Source organism: Girardinichthys multiradiatus, chromosome X (genome assembly GCF_021462225.1).
Source record: "Girardinichthys multiradiatus isolate DD_20200921_A chromosome X, DD_fGirMul_XY1, whole genome shotgun sequence".
In the NCBI taxonomy this organism is placed as follows: Eukaryota; Metazoa; Chordata; class Actinopteri; order Cyprinodontiformes; family Goodeidae; genus Girardinichthys; species Girardinichthys multiradiatus.
Genome location: NC_061817.1, coordinates 22,592,144 through 22,607,889, shown reverse-complemented (window position 1 = coordinate 22,607,889; position 15,746 = coordinate 22,592,144). Strand labels below are relative to the sequence as shown.

The 15,746-nt window shown below is 41.1% G+C and overlaps 1 protein-coding gene across 1 annotated transcript in view; it reads right to left on the bottom strand.

The window, feature by feature from the left end:
• The window catches only part of LOC124863580 (dynein axonemal assembly factor 5-like), a 40,122-nt gene extending 27,417 nt beyond the window's left edge, over window positions 1-12,705 (bottom strand). Inside the window, exons 1-6 of the mRNA XM_047358026.1 lie at window positions 12,141-12,705; window positions 10,079-10,263; window positions 6,792-6,916; window positions 4,473-4,591; window positions 1,796-2,028; window positions 1,251-1,475 (exon numbers count right to left, since the gene is read on the bottom strand). Coding sequence (XP_047213982.1) covers window positions 1,251-1,475; window positions 1,796-2,028; window positions 4,473-4,591; window positions 6,792-6,916; window positions 10,079-10,263; window positions 12,141-12,672 — 1,419 coding nt within the window. The 5' untranslated portion in view covers window positions 12,673-12,705. The remainder of the gene's footprint in view (window positions 1-1,250; window positions 1,476-1,795; window positions 2,029-4,472; window positions 4,592-6,791; window positions 6,917-10,078; window positions 10,264-12,140) is intronic.
• Between the last annotated feature and the right edge of the window lie 3,041 nt (window positions 12,706-15,746).

The following is a 15,746-nucleotide window of genomic DNA, read 5'->3' as shown; positions in this document are numbered from 1 at the left end:
CCACTAATGCCTTTGGTAAGAAGTTTTTTAACAAGTTGTGGAGAAACTGCAGTTTCTGAAGTAATCAACGAGGTTCTGGCATAATTCGGGATGTTTGACCACTCCTCTGATCAGAAGCGCCAGAGCTCATTAAAACGGTCTGGTTCCCCGGCACAAATCCGAGTTTAAGCATTATGCACAAACTTTAAAGGGGCTGAGATCATTCACTCAGCTTAAGGTTGGCCTGCTTTATTCAAAATCAAGTTTTAGGTGTGTTTTATATCATTGTCCCATTGGAACACCAAATTATTTCAAAGTTTCAAGCATCTAGCTGTTGATCTGAGGGGAAACTGGTGACCTTGAAGGAAGTCATTCTTCTTTATTCCATCTATTTTGTGCAAAGGACCATTATCACTGGGAGTGTAGCAGAACTTAGCATGATGTGGGACCGCCACTATTGCTGAATATTGTGATGATATTGATTACAATTAACACAAGCTATACTACAAACAATGTCTCTAACACTCCTTGTGATCCTTAGATCTCAGCCCCCGCAGTGAGCATTCAACAGGCCAAATGCATTACTGGCATGCAGAATTTGCATGCATGGCACCTCAATCGAAAGTATCCTACCAATAATATCCAAGCAGTCCCTTGGGATCGAAATACATCAGTCAAGATTACAAAATGATATATTGTGAAGCTCTTAAGGTTGGTATACAGCATTCTCAGGCTTGAAAGTTTCACCTTGACTCCTCCAAACTTACTTCTTCTAATTGTGGTCAAGTAAGTGGCTGCTTTTTCCAGGAGGTATTGGGATTTTAAAGAGTTGGTCCATCTTGATGTTAAACTAGCTTCACTGGGAACAGTAACACTGGTGTTAAAGCACCTTTCAGGTCATGACTGGCTTGAGTCTTGGTCATTATTGGGTTGCTTTCAATCATTCTAACATGTTTGCTTTCATCTGAAAGAGACAGGTTTGATGGTTGAAACTTTGACACCATTTGCTGCTCTAGTAGGACAAATATCCTAAACACACAAAAACCTGTTTTTGAAATGAATAAAGCAGACTAATGTTCAAGTTCTGGAAAACTCTGACCTCAATACTATTCAAAACGTATGAACTACAAGTGTATGTAAACGTTTGGACACCCCTGTGTGTTAATAATGGGCACAGATGGTCTACAGTACTCGTGAAAATCTGGCAAAAAAAACCAACAAAAAACTGGTAGACCACATGTGCATTCAGACTCAAGTTATCATCCGCTGACCTGCTGATATTCCTGGCAAACTTCGGGCTGCACCAGGGTGTCTGCGACCAGCTGGAGATGTGGTTTTAGGAGCTGTTTGGAGCCACCTCTTAGGACTGCAGCCAGAACCATGAGGGGGGTCCAGGGGTAGGAGGAAGAGCTCGGGGCTGTCACATGTTCAAGCATCAGCTTCAGAAAGACAGGTGGGGGGACAAAAGTCCCAATCAGTTTAGCAGCTGCCAGGCACTGTTGGTGAGTACAGAGAGGAAGAGAGACGGAAAAAAATAGGAGACATCAGGACGAAAGAGAAGAGGAAGTCATTTTTTTAATCCACCACACATCAAAGATCCAGACAATCCATTATTGTGAACAGGTGCATCCTAGTTCATTGAACCCTGCTTGTCCCACTCAAAACTGAAAACAGCTGAACTGAAATGAATGCAAAACTGTTGACTCAACAAATCTCTCTCTCTCACCAAAGCTTCTATTGTCTCTTTATTTTTGATTCATAACTAAAATATTGCAGCACATCCTTCCTTTCTGATGAAAGGTTCTCTGGGACTTACATTGTTTACCACGTCCTTCTCTGTGTCAGTACAGGCCCGGTAGAGCACGGCCAGCAGATGCTGCAGGTGCTGCGTGGTGTGGTCCTCGGCATGTAGCAGCAGCACAGAGAGAAGCTGGGACGTGCGGACCCGGGTCGGCACCAGCCAGTCGGTCACATCGTGGGCGATAGCTGGCACCAGTCTACCCAGGTTTCTGACCACCAGCTCTCTGCAGCCCAGTCCTGGACGTTGCACTAGAGAGAAAAAAATACAATCATTTTCAATAAATTGTGTTCCGATAAGGAACTAATGAAAACATTAGTGTATGTGTAATTAATCTATGTAATGTGTTTTACTTAGTGAACTGGGTCACAGAAATAAACAAACTTTGGATAACTTTCTAATTTATTTAATGGGTCTATATGTTTTCTTACAACAAAATAATTGCTTAAACAACTTACCAAACCGATTGTGAAATATATGCAGTTCCTTGTAAAAGCATTCATAACATTTGAACTTGTTCATATTTTGCCGCGATATAAGCACAGACTTCAGTGTATTTTATTTGGAGTGTATTAAAGATGGTGGTGGCAGCATTATGATGTGGGAACGCTTCTCTTCAGCAGGTACAGGGAAGCTGGTAAGAGTTGATGGGATGATGGACGGAGCTAAAGCAGGGCTGTCCAAACGTTTTAACAAGTCAAGATGAAACTATTTGCGGGCAACAAAAAGGAGATAAAAAAAAAAAATATTGTGATTATAATGTTCTACCTGCTCAACAATAAACTAAAACTCTAATATTTTCATGAAACAAGCCAAGCAGACGCTGCTTCATTGGATTTTTGAAGAAAATAAATGTGTAAATCACTGTAGATATGAAAAATCTAAAGTGTCGTCTTGTTTTCCATTTTGATCAACTTGGTCACCAACAAGAAGAGGATATGGGTCACTCTTTCTTTGAAAATGCTTGTATTTACCTCATTTTAATGAATGGGAGCACCCTGGTCTACTTCTGAGTAAAAGTCTCTGAATCTCTGTGATCATTAATAAAAATAGAAATGAAAGCAAAAACAGTGTTTAGTAAACAGCGTATTGTTCCCAACGTTTTTACTTTAAAAGCCTGAAATTTATCACCGAAAACCTGCCACAAAGCAAGTTTGTGCTCAGGGACTGGCGCAAAGTTTTTCCAAGACCCTGACTGTGGATATGCCTGAAATAAATAGAAGGGAATCCTGTAGAGGATGCAAAACACTTGAGACTCGGACGGAGGTTCATGTTCCTGCAGAATAATGACCTTAAACTTAAAGCCACAGCTATTATGGTATGGTTTAGATCACGGTGCCCAAAGTCCAGTCCTCAAGAACTACCATCCTGCAACTTTTAGATGCATCCCTTCTCCAACCCACCCAAATGAAATGACCGAATTCCCTCAATTCAGGGAAACATCTAAAACATGCAGGACACCGGCCCTCGTGGACCGACTTTGGACACCCCTGCTCTTGGAGAACAAAGCTTGTAGAAACCCAAAAAAACTTGCAGCTGTCACTGTGAAATGTGGTTTTACAAAAACACTAAAAACGAACCAATTAATTTATTGTAATAATGTTGATACACGTGTCGGTTTCCTTCTACTTCACAAATATGCACCATTTTGTATTGGTCTGTCACACAAGATTCCATTTAGAGCCATTTAAGTCTGTGATTATAATCAGGCAAAATGTGTAAAAAGTTCAAGGGATGTCAAAACTGTTGCTAGGCACTGTAAAACACACATCATATTAGGATGGAATTTCACTGCTAATTTTGATTTGGGAACCCCTCTCGTTCTCTCTCTCATGTAGAGGTACAGTGATGAGAAAGGAAGCAAAGACTAAAGGCAGATAGGTATAAATCAGAGAGGCAAACCACAACAAGCCCATTTCTGGATGTCTTTTGCTGTCTGACAGTGACCTCCTCACACGGGGCGAGCCAGCAGATTTATGATGGCAAGAAAGTGAAAGACAAAGGAGGAGGAAAAGAAAAGACACTTCGTTTTTCCTTTTGAGGCAGTGCTGGTTTTCATGTTGCATTGGTAGCTCTGATGTTTGTGCAGAAGCTTTAATTGTAGAGCTGAGTACACTTATCACTGGCTCTTAGGCAACACATGGTGACCATGTTCAGGTTCACGCTCATTCTTTGACCCGAGGCGAACATTAATCTTTGCAAGCCACTCCCTGCCCTGACAACAGAACAGTTATAGAAAGCCTATTTTCATAGAATGTAATAACCAAGAACAGCTGCAATAAAAAGGTAAGGCTTACTATAAGCTGTCAACACATTAATAAAGATCATTTTAAATTTCTAAATGAACTTTCTTCTTATTGGTTTGTATTATTAAATAAAAAATAAACACGGTAAAAAATCACTTGATTATTTTTTTTAAACTTTAGGTATATAAATTAGGATTTTATTGAAGAGTTCTTCCAAAAAAAAAAAAAAAAGGCCAACTGCACAGCCGCTGATTGTTCTCTTCTTTTTGAGTTACCGCAGATATTTAGCAGGGAGGATTGGAGGGTCAGCTGGTATTTTCATAAAGAAAACACAGCGGGTATTATTTTGAAGCCATTCCACACTTTTTTGCATTGTTGCAAACAACTCACACATTTTCACTTCATGTATAAAAGCTGAGAGGAACAATGTTGCTGTTACAATGACTGACCTTCATGTGGATAGTGAGGAGGTAGGGTGAAAAGGAAGTCCATCTTGTCCTTTATGTCGTCCTCATTCTCCTTCTCCCACTGCAGGCCGGCTTGTCTCCACAAATCAGCTGCTAACACTCTGTAACAGTTGGTAAAACATCCCAAATCCCTTCTACTTAGGCGCTTTTTAATACGGTTTAGAGATTTGCAACATGTTTACTCCAATTTTAAAAGGAATATATATATATATTTTAAAACTCTTTTCTGAGCTTGATTCCATATACTGTGATATTCATAGTCACTAACAACTCAAAAACTGAAAAATTACAATCATGTCACAGTTTTTGGTCTCCATAGGTAAAAAACTTGTAATCATAATTCAGGGTGATTTAAAGAAAATCTTTAACTTCAAATTATGCTGGACTGTACAAACTTTAACATGCAACATACTTGTTATTTTTTGCAGTTAACTTAAATTCTCATCAGATATTTGATTTTAATAATTTAATTACAATCAAATATCTGATGAGAATTTAAGAATAAAAAAATAATTTAATACCCCACCTGGAAATCTCACTTGAAATATTACGACATGAAATCTGACCAAAGCCAAACTTGTACAGCATGTAAAATAAGTAATAAACTCATGAATGTTTTTTCTCAGTGAATATATTTCATTGATGTTATATTTAATTAACATCAAGTTCACACAGATGTCTGCAACAATCTAAGTAATCCCCACACACAAAGCAATCAAAGCAAATTAGTCCACAAATAAAGTTATAAGTAAAAACCTGGAAAGACACAATGAATAAGTATTGAACACACTTATAGAAATGTATTTAACCCATTGTAGAAAAGCCTTTTTTAGTAATGACACAAGATCTCTCCTCTTTGGAGAAACTAGTCGCATGTATTGCTCAGATTTGATTTTGACCCATTCATTCACACAAACTGCCTTCAGATCTCGAAGATTAGACGGCCCTTTTTATATGTGACTGACATTGCAATTCAAACAGTTTTACTAGAGTTTGCTTGGCTGTGTGTTTGGGCCTATTGTCTTTCATTTATATGAGTCTGACACTTCCATATGATGTAAGACAGCTCCCCACACCTACAAACTTGACTTTTCGCTTTGCGTTTTTGGGGTAATGTAAAGACACATTATTCCTCCCTACATGGTGGTTGCAATGACAACCAAAGAATTTAGCTTTAGCCTCATCTGACCAGAGGATATTAACTCAGTATTTAACAGGCTTGTACAAATCTTCTGTAACAAACTTTAAACAAGCTTGAACATGCTTTTTCTTCAGCAGTGGAGTCTTGCGCAGTCAGTATGTGTGTAAAAAGGCCTATGCAGTTGAGTGCATTACTTAATCATTTTTAAGGGGAAAATCTATCCCTGCTATTTCAAGCTCTTTCTGATGTTCTCAGTGAATGCTCCTTCTCTCTTTTGTCCCCTCTTTTCATTCATCTTTTGACAGCTCTGTCAAAAATCTTACAAAAGGCACCTGACAATGGCTGGTGAAATTAAGTTCTTTACACTTTCGGAATATGGCTCCAACATGACTCACTGAAACATTCAGAAGTTTATAAATGCAGCAGTAATCATTGCCATTGGTATGTTTTTCAACATTAAAGCCATCAGTTATTATTAAACCAGCTGATATTCAGTTGTTTCAGTCTTTACTTTCTATGTGCCTTGCACATCCCTTTCTTCGTGTGTTCCATCTTTATTCCATGTGCCATGCCATTCCACTTCACTACAGATAACTTGTGGACAAATTTGCTTTGATGTCTATGCATGTGTGAATTTCTTGGGTAACCGACAAATACCTTAATCTCAATAGAAATATTAAAAGATATAATATATGTATGTTTTAAAAGTTTATGTTGTAAAAAGATATAAAAGTAAACCTGGACATGGTCAAAACTTATTTTACCCGCTATATTTTTTTACATTTTCTATCAGTTAATGAAAGCATCATTTCTAATAAGCAACAAAGGAAACTAAAATGTTAATATTTAAAATGAACACTTGGAAGGAACAGCACAAAATAAGCAAGAAAGAAAAATAGAGCCAGAGTTCAAATCAGGATCTACAGAAATGGCATTTGATAAAGAAATGTTGCATCTGCAAAATAAAACCTCTGGGAAATTCCTCCAAAGACACCATTACAGAAACGACTGTAAACCATGCAAGCTACAGAGTACAGATGTTTAAATAAAACTTCACACAGGAACTCTATACTGTTTAACAGGAGCCAGGTCCCATTTAAACTTTGTAATAACACATTTTTAAAGTATTAGGTGAGGGAGATTGTATTGTCCATTCAAACCTTATTTCTGGGATCATGTCACTGACGCTGCTCAACAAGAGCGGAATGAGTTTGTGGAAATACGAATACCGATCTCTCATGTTTAAAAGCCAGTCACCAACAACTGCAGTCACGGCTTTTCTCACCTGAAATAAATTAGAAAATGGGAAGCAGCACAAACAAACAAACAGTTTTGCTTGTTTTATTTCTGAGATAAAATACAGAAATAAAACAATAATCTTTAGTACAGTTGCTAAACTTACACAGCGTCATAGCTCTGTTGAGCCATCCATTCCCTTAGCTCTCAGCAGTCATGACTTTATGGGATTCTTCTAAAATAAAACTGATTCTATTAAAAAGAAAATCTTTGACATACTCCTGAAGATGATTACTTCATCCTCAGCAAGTGAGACAACATTGGAAGTAACTGCAGAACCTGATTTGTGTTTGGACTGTTTTGATCCTGTGGAGCTTCCTGAGTTATCAGAAATGTTAGCTTCATCTAAACCTTCAACTTGTATGTTAGACCCAATCCCAACCAAATTATTTAGGGAAGTATTCCCTCTGATTACAAGCCCCATTTTAGATATGATTAATGTATCCTTAGTAAATGGATATGTACCACAGGCTTTTAAGTTAGCTGTAATTAAACCTTTGCTTAAGAAACCTTCACTTGATCGAGATGACTTGAAAAATTACAGACCTATATCCAATCTTCCATTCTTATCTAAAATTCTTGAGAAAATAGTTGCTAATCAAATGTGTGAGCATTTATACAGCAATGACCTGTTTGAAGAGTTTCAGTCAAGCTTCAGAGTTCATCATAGCACTGAAACAGCTCTGCTGAAAGTCACTAATGATATTCTTATGGCCTCAGATAATGGACTTGTGTCTGTACTGGTTCTGTTAGATCTCAGTGGTGCATTTGATGCAGTCGATCACAAAATTATCTTAGAAAGGCTGGAATATGCTGTAGGGATCAGGAGAACAGCGCTAGGCTGGTTTAAATCCTATTTGTCTGACAGATTCCAGTTTGTTCGTGTAAATGATAAATCATCTTTAAACTCCAGGGTTAATTGTGGAGTACCACAGGGTTCAGTACTTGGGCCAGTTCTCTTTACTATATATATGCTTCCAATAGGTCAAATTATCAGGCAGCATAGAATTAATTTTCACTGTTACGCTGATGATACTCAGCTTTACTTATCCATGAATCTTGATGAACCCAACCAGTTAGATAGACTACAAGCATGTCTTGAAGACATAAAAACTTGGATGACTTAAAATTTTCTGCTTCTAAATTCAGACAAGACAGAAGTTGTCGTCTGTGGACCGGAGTCTTTAAAAAAGAAACTGCTTAGTCAATCACTTAACCTGGATGGCATTAAATTGACCTCCGATAATAAAGTAAAAAACCTTGGTGTTATTTTTGACCAGGACATGTCATTTAAATCCCACATTAAACAGGTTTCTAAGGTTTCCTTCTTTCATCTCTGGAACATTGCCAAAATTAGAAATATCCTATCCAGGAGTGACGCTGAAAAACTAGTCCATGCATTTGTTACTTCAAGGCTGGACTATTGTAATTCTTTACTATCAGGATGTCCACAAAATGTAGCTGAAAGCCTTCAGCTGATTCAAAATGCTGCAGCAAGAGTTCTGATGAAAATTAAAAAGAGAGATCATATTTCTCCTATTTTAGCTTCCCTTCATTGGCTCCCTGTTAAATCCAGAATAGAGTTTAAATTCTCCTCCTCACATATAAAGCCCTTAATGATTTAGCTCCATCATACATCAGAGATCTGATTGTTCCATATGTTCCTAACAGAGCTCTTTGTTCTCAGACTGCAGGTTTACTGGTGGTTCCTAGAGTCTCTAGAAGTAGAATGGGAGGCAGATCCTTTAGTTATCAGGCTCCTCTCCTGTGGAACCAGCACCCAGTTTTAGTTCGTGAGGCAGACACCCTGTCTACTTTTAAGGCTAGGCTTATAATTTTCCTTTTTGATAAAGCTTATAGTTAGAGTGGTTTAGGTTATCCTGAACTATCTTCCTTATTTTTTACCTCCGTCTTCTTCCCTCCCTGTTGGATGGAGTAAGGGGGAGTCAGGTTTTAGCCCAAACCAGCTCAGTTATGGTTGAGGTGCAAACACACCCTCCATTTCTGCTACCTGTATGACCCCCTCTCTTTTCCAATATGCAATTTTAGTATAACAATGGCCATCAGTGGGCTCTAGATGGACAAACTGTCTACTTTTAAGGTTAGGCTTAAAACTTTCCTTTTTAATAAAGCTTATAGTTAGGAGTGGCTTAGGTTATCCTGAGCTATCTCTGTAGTTATGCTGCTATAGGCTTAGGCTGCTGGAGGACATAATGACCACTTTCACCCTCTTTGCTACATTCTCACACTACTCTCCAATTTTGCATTATTTGCTGTTATTTCAGCTTTTAACTTTATGTTCTCTCTCTTTTCTCTTCCTGACTCTGTGTCTACCTGTGACACCTTTCTGGAGAGGGGAATCGTCCAAGCTTCTGCTGGCAACAACTTAATGCTCACCCTCTACCGATGCTCCACATAGCCCTGTCTTTCAGTGTTTAACCCTTTCTCTCTCCTAGATATAGCGATTGACTGAGCTTTTACTGTAACTAATTATATGTGCTCTCTTTCAGACTCTAACCTTGAAAACTGGCTCAGAGTTTATCTGTTCTTTCTTTCTAAATGAAACAACTAAAGGAGCTTCATCCACTAACATTTACTTTTCCTTCCCATCGAAAGGACTCCTGGATCAAGGCTTCTTTATTCTCTTTGTGTCTCTGCTCTGTTCTCTAAAACCCCCAGTCTGCTGGAAGTTTCTTCCTGTTAAAAGGGAGTTTTTCCTCTCCACTGTCGCTACATGCATGCTCAGTATGAGGGATTGCTGCAAAGTCAACACCAGTGACTGTCCACTGTCTCTACATGCTCATCCGGGAGGAGTGAATGCTACAAGTCTCTGACTGGATGCAATCTGCTGGGTTTCCTTATACAGAAAAACTTTTTATCCAATTTGAATAAATAACTAACTCTAACTGCACTGTTCAATTGTTAGGATTAATTGGAATGTATGTACCTGACTTTTGTGAAGTGCCTTGAGACAACATGTGTTGTGAATTGGCGTTATATAAATAAACTGAATTGAATTGAAGAAGAAATCTTTGCTAAGAGATAAAAATGTAGATTTTTTTTTAAAGGAGCCACATAACAACTAAACAGCATGTGATGGCGTATACACAAGTGGGGCTCTCTAAAACACACTTAATAATGAAAGCAAAACCTGCGGCGAGTCGTCAAATAGTCTCTGCGCGAGGTGTGATACCACATCATCCAAGTTCTTTCCGCTTCCATGTTGTATGACTGCTCCAGTGGCTTCGATGGCCGAAACCCTAACCCGCGAGTGCTGATGGGTTATGGTCTGCATAAGAGGTTTGACCAAACTCTCAGCTTGCATGTGAAAATGTTCTGAAAGAAAGAAAGAAAGAAAGAAAGAAGAAAGAAAGAAAGAAAGAAAGAAAGAAAGAAAATAACTGTAATTTTAGATTTTTGTTTTGATTACTGTTTTCTTGCTTTGCAAATAAATAAACAGTCAGTCAGTCATTTTCTACCGCTTATTCCATAGTGGGTCACGGGGGAGCTGGTGCCTATCTCCAGCAGTCTATGGGCGAAAGGAAGGGTACACCCTGGACAGGTCGCCAGTCCATCGCAGGGCAACACACATACAACCATTCACACACTCATTCATACACCTAAGGACAATTTAGAGTGACCAATTAACCTAACAGGCATGTCTTTGGACTGTGGGAGGAAGCCGAAGTACCTGGTGAGAACCCACACATGCACGGGGAGAACATGCAAACTCCATGCAGAAAGACCCCAGGCTGGGAATCAAACCCAGGACCTTCTTGCTGCAAGGCAACAGTGCTATCAACTGCGCCACCGTGCAGCCCATAAATAAACAGTTTCATGATAAAACATAACCAAACAATAAATAAGAGCTTAAAATTTAAAACTAAACTTTAAATATGTTTTTAGGACAATCAATTTTATCAAAAAGGCTTCTTTTTATTTATTTAATTTTTTATAAGGATTTGGTGAAACTAACTCAGCTTTTTGATTAAAACAAAAAGACAAAACACAGGATTAAAAAAACCCCAAAGAAACTGCTGATTCAGCTTTGTGTATGTTCGTGTCAGTGACATCACTAGATTTCCTTGAACTGAGCTGATCAGCCATCAATGGTAAACAACATGTTTCAATAGATTTCGACATAGAGCCTGAAACAGTTGAGTTGCATTAAAGCAAAGTGTAATGGAACAGAAAGCCGGAGCTGACTTCGTTTGACCAGACTGCTGAGCCAGTTGAAGCCAAGTTAAGAATTAAGTGTGACCCCTGCACTCCGAAGTTCTCCTTTCAATTAGATACATTTCCTGCAACCATAAGGTGCCACCTGATGTAAATGTCTTTAAAAGGCATTGAGGTAGGTATTAGCATATTTTTTATTGAATGCTTCAAATGCTTTACCACTACTAGTTACTTTTACCATAATAGCTTGAAGGTCATCTCATAACCTACAAACTGGTGACAAAACACAAAATAATGAAACTGGACTCTATTTTACTTTCCACACCTTGACTGTGTTTTTGCAACCGGAAATATTTTCAAACAGCCAAATTGGCTTTCTCTGCAAGTGTGACAAAAAACACTTGCAGAGAAGTGTTTTTGGCTGAAATAAGTAGCCTTATTTCAGCCAGCTTTCCAAAGGTGCACAGGAGTAGATGGGGGAGGGGCAACATTACATTATTTTCTCCGGTATTTCAATAGAAAGATTTTAAGCTGTAAGGATATATGCAAAGTTTTTGAAGTTTCAAAATTGCTACATTTTATAGCCTTTATTAACCCTCCATACCAGTAAATGTCAAATTGCCTTATGTGATGTCATCAGAGGCATGTGTGCATGAAAACTCGTCTCTGGGAGAGTAGATTTTGTATAACTTTTTTTTTTAATTAACAACCGCAAAATAAAAAAAAACTGATAGGTGATCAATAGGTAAAAGCTACACCTAAAGTAAGATGGATTGATCATACAGTCTGACTAGTAGCTTTAAATAAACAAAGCCATAAAGACAACACACAAATTCCCATCAGCCATGAAACCAGTCTCTGTCCACATTGACTTCTGTTTATATCCTGTATAACAATAATGTGCGATCTGTCATCATTATAAGACTCAAGCTTTGAGAACAACTTACTGAGAAATTTTTTAAAAACCCTGAATGAATCGCAGCTGCGCAGTAGAGACGACTACAAGCATGTGTTGGCATGAAACCACGGTAACCAACCTGGAACAGATCTTGCGAAGCTAACGGTGCATTTACAACTTTCCTTTCTGACATCCGGAAACGGGTCGACGATTGTTCTCAGCAGAATGTTGATCGTTTCGTTAAGATAATGCGTTAAATGTGTGCCGCACACGTCCACCGTCAGAGTCAACATCTCCACCGCCGACAGTCGAAGTTCCTCCGACGGCTCTAAGATCTCTTTGTCCCCGAAACGCTGAGCCAGACAGGGCATGAGATAGGGCAACGATTCCTCCGGTTTGGGAACACAACGAATAAACTCTGTTATGGTCGCAATGGTGGTTTCTCTGCATTTCTCCATTGGGTCTGACAGACACTTGAGGAGAGGCTTGAGGAGAGAAGAGAATACTTCCTGTAAAACGCCCCTGGGTAGTCCTTTATTCACAGTCTGCTGCTTTATCGACTCAAGAGCCCGTTTTCTTGTCGCCCTGTTGTCCTCATTCAGGCAGTTTAAATGTCGGCTGATACCCCTCAAAATTTCAGAGGCAGCATGTTCGTCTCCAGTCGCTGCCATCTTAACTGTCGCTAGGACAACCGATTGCTTAACGACAAAACAAACGGCTGCTTTACGATAGTTTCAGTTTCAAAACCGAGAACTTTATTGACATTTACACGCACAGGTCGCCCAATTTAATAGAATTAAGTAAACACTAGAGGTCAAATAAATCCAGATTTAATCTAAAGCAACATAGACTGATTGACCGAAATAATTTACATATATTTTGTAATGTGCTTCCTGCTGGAAATTACCTTTTTTTATTCTCATCATCTACTGTGCTAGTTAATGGATGACATTTATATCCACTAACTACAATGTATTTTATTGAGATTTGATGTGATAGATTTAACAAGTAGTGCCATTTTTGAGATAATGGATTAAACAGTACAGTAACAGTAGCTACAGATATGTTATGTTGTTTTATATGTTGTTTTTTCTTTTGATGTTTTATAACATAATCCTGCTTTACTCGTACTCGTCGTCTTCCGCTTATCCGGGACCGGGTCGTGGGGGCAGCAGACTCAGCAGAGACACCCAGATGTCCCTCTCCCCAGACACATCCTCCACCTCCTCCGGGGGGAGCCCAAGGCGTTCCCAGGCCAGCCGAGAGACATAGTCTCTCCAGTGGTCCTGGGCCGTCCCCTGGGGCTCCTCCCGGTGGGACGTGCCTGGAACACCTCCCGAGGAAGGCGTCCAGGAGGCATCCGGTATAGATGCCTGAGCCACCTCAACTGGCTCCTCTCCTCACCCTATCTCTAAGGGAGTGCCCAGCCACCCTACGGAGAAAGCTCATTTCAGCCGCTTGTATCCGGGATCTCGTTCTTTCGGTCATGACCCAAAGTTCATGGCCATAGGTGAGGGTAGGAACGTAGACCGACCGGTAAATCGAGAGCTTCGCTTTTCGGCTCAGCTCTCTCTTCACCACAACAGACCAGCACAATGCCCCCATTATTGTGGCAGCCACACCGATCCGTCTGTCGATCTCCCGCTCCATTCTTCCCTCACTCGTGAACAAGACCCCGAGATACTTGAACTCCTCCTCTTGAGGCAGGAACTCGCCTCCAACCTGAAGAGGACAAGCCACCCTTTTCCAGTCGAGTACCATGGCCTCGGACTTGGTGGAGCTGATCTTCATCCCAGCCGCTTCACACTCGGCTGTGAACCGCCACAGCGCATGCTGTAGGTCTTGGCTAGAGGGGGCCAGCAGGACCACGTCATCTGCAAAAAGAAGAGACGAAGTCCACTGGTCCCCAAACGAGACCCCTTCCGGCCCTTGGCTGCGTCTAGAAATCCTGTCCATAAAAGTTATGAACAGGACCGGTGACAAAGGGCATCCCTGCTGGAGTCCAACATGCACTGGGAACAGGTCCGACTTAGTGCCGGCAATGCGGACCAAACTCCTGCTCCGCTCGTACAGGGACCGGATGGCCCCTAATAAAGGGCCCCCGATTCCATACTCCTGGAGCACCCCCCACAGGGCATCATGAGGGACACAGTCAAATGCTTTCTCCAGGTCCACAAAACACATGTGAACCGGTTGGGCAAACTCCCATGAACCCTCGAGTACCCTGTAGAGGGTATAGAGCTGGTCCAGTGTTCCACGGCCGGGACGAAAACCACACTGCTCCTCCTGAAGCCGAGGTTCGACTATCGGCCGGACTCTCCTCTCCAATACCCTGGCGTAGGCCTTACCAGGGAGGCTGAGGAGTGTGATCCCCTTGCAGTTGGAACACACCCCAGTCTGCCAGTCCAGAGGCACTGTCCCCGACCGCCACTCAATGTTGAAGAGGCGTGTCAACCATGACAGCCCCACAACATCCAGAGATTTGAGGTACTCAGGGCGGATCTCATCCACCCCCGAAGTCTTGCCACCACGGAGCTTTTTAACCACCTTGGTGACTTCATCCTGGGTGATGAAAGAGTCCAACCCCGAGTCACCAGCCTCTGTTTCCACCAGGGAATGCGATGGCAGGATTGAGGAGATCCTCGAAGTACTCCTTCCACCAACCGATAATGTCCTCACTCGAGGTCAGCAGCCTCCCACCCCCACTATAAACAGTGTTGGCGAAGCACTGCTTTCCCCTCCTGAGGCGCCGGACGGTTTGCCAGAATCGCTTCGAGGCCAACTGGTAGTCCTTCTCCATGGCCTCACCGAACTCCTCGAGGCCCGAGTTTTTGCCTCTGCCACAGCCCGGGCTGCGGCACGCTTGGCCTCACGGTACCCGTCAGCCGCCTCAGGAGTCTCACAAGCCAACCACAGCCAATAGGACTCCTTCTTCAACTTGACAGCGTCCCTTACTGCCGGTGTCCACCACCGGGTTCTGGGATTGCCGCCGTGACAGGCACCGCAGACCTTACGGCCGCAGCTACGGGCAGCAGCATCGACAATAGATGCGGAGAACATGGTCCACTCGGACTCTATGTCTCCAACATCCCCCAGAATCTGGTCAAAGCTCTCCCGGAGGTGGGAGTTGAATACATCCCTGGCCGAGGGCTCCGCCAGGCGTTCCTGCTTTACTCAACTCTCCAATTTTATACCTGATCAGTGCTGTGTTACTTACTCTTCACTAATGTGCTCCAACAAAGCTCTGCCTACACACAACAGCTGGATTTATACTGATATTTAAATTACATACAGGTGAAAACAATTTACAAAAATGTGACTTCTCAAGGCAATTCTAGTTTTATTTGGGGGTGTCAGAGCAGAGAAGACAGAACATAGATGCAAGCCCCACTTTTCAAATTTTCAGAAGTGCAGTTTATTTTCCACTTCCACAATCATGTACTACTTCATGTTAGTCTATAATAGGAAGGATTCTTTCTCAAATAAACAACATTATGGAGAACCCTGAGCATCCTCTTCATGAGACTGTTGTACAACAACAGAGTGTCTTCAGTCAGAGGCTTCTTCAGATCTGCTGTAAGACAGACCGCTACAGGAGATCCTTCCTGCTCACAGCCATCAGCTTCTACAACGACACTTTGAAGAAACCTTTATATGAGCTACTACAGTTAATTTCCCTTAGGGATTAATAAAGCATTTTTAAATTGAATTGAATCTAAAATCCAAAAAATAACTTTGAAATGTG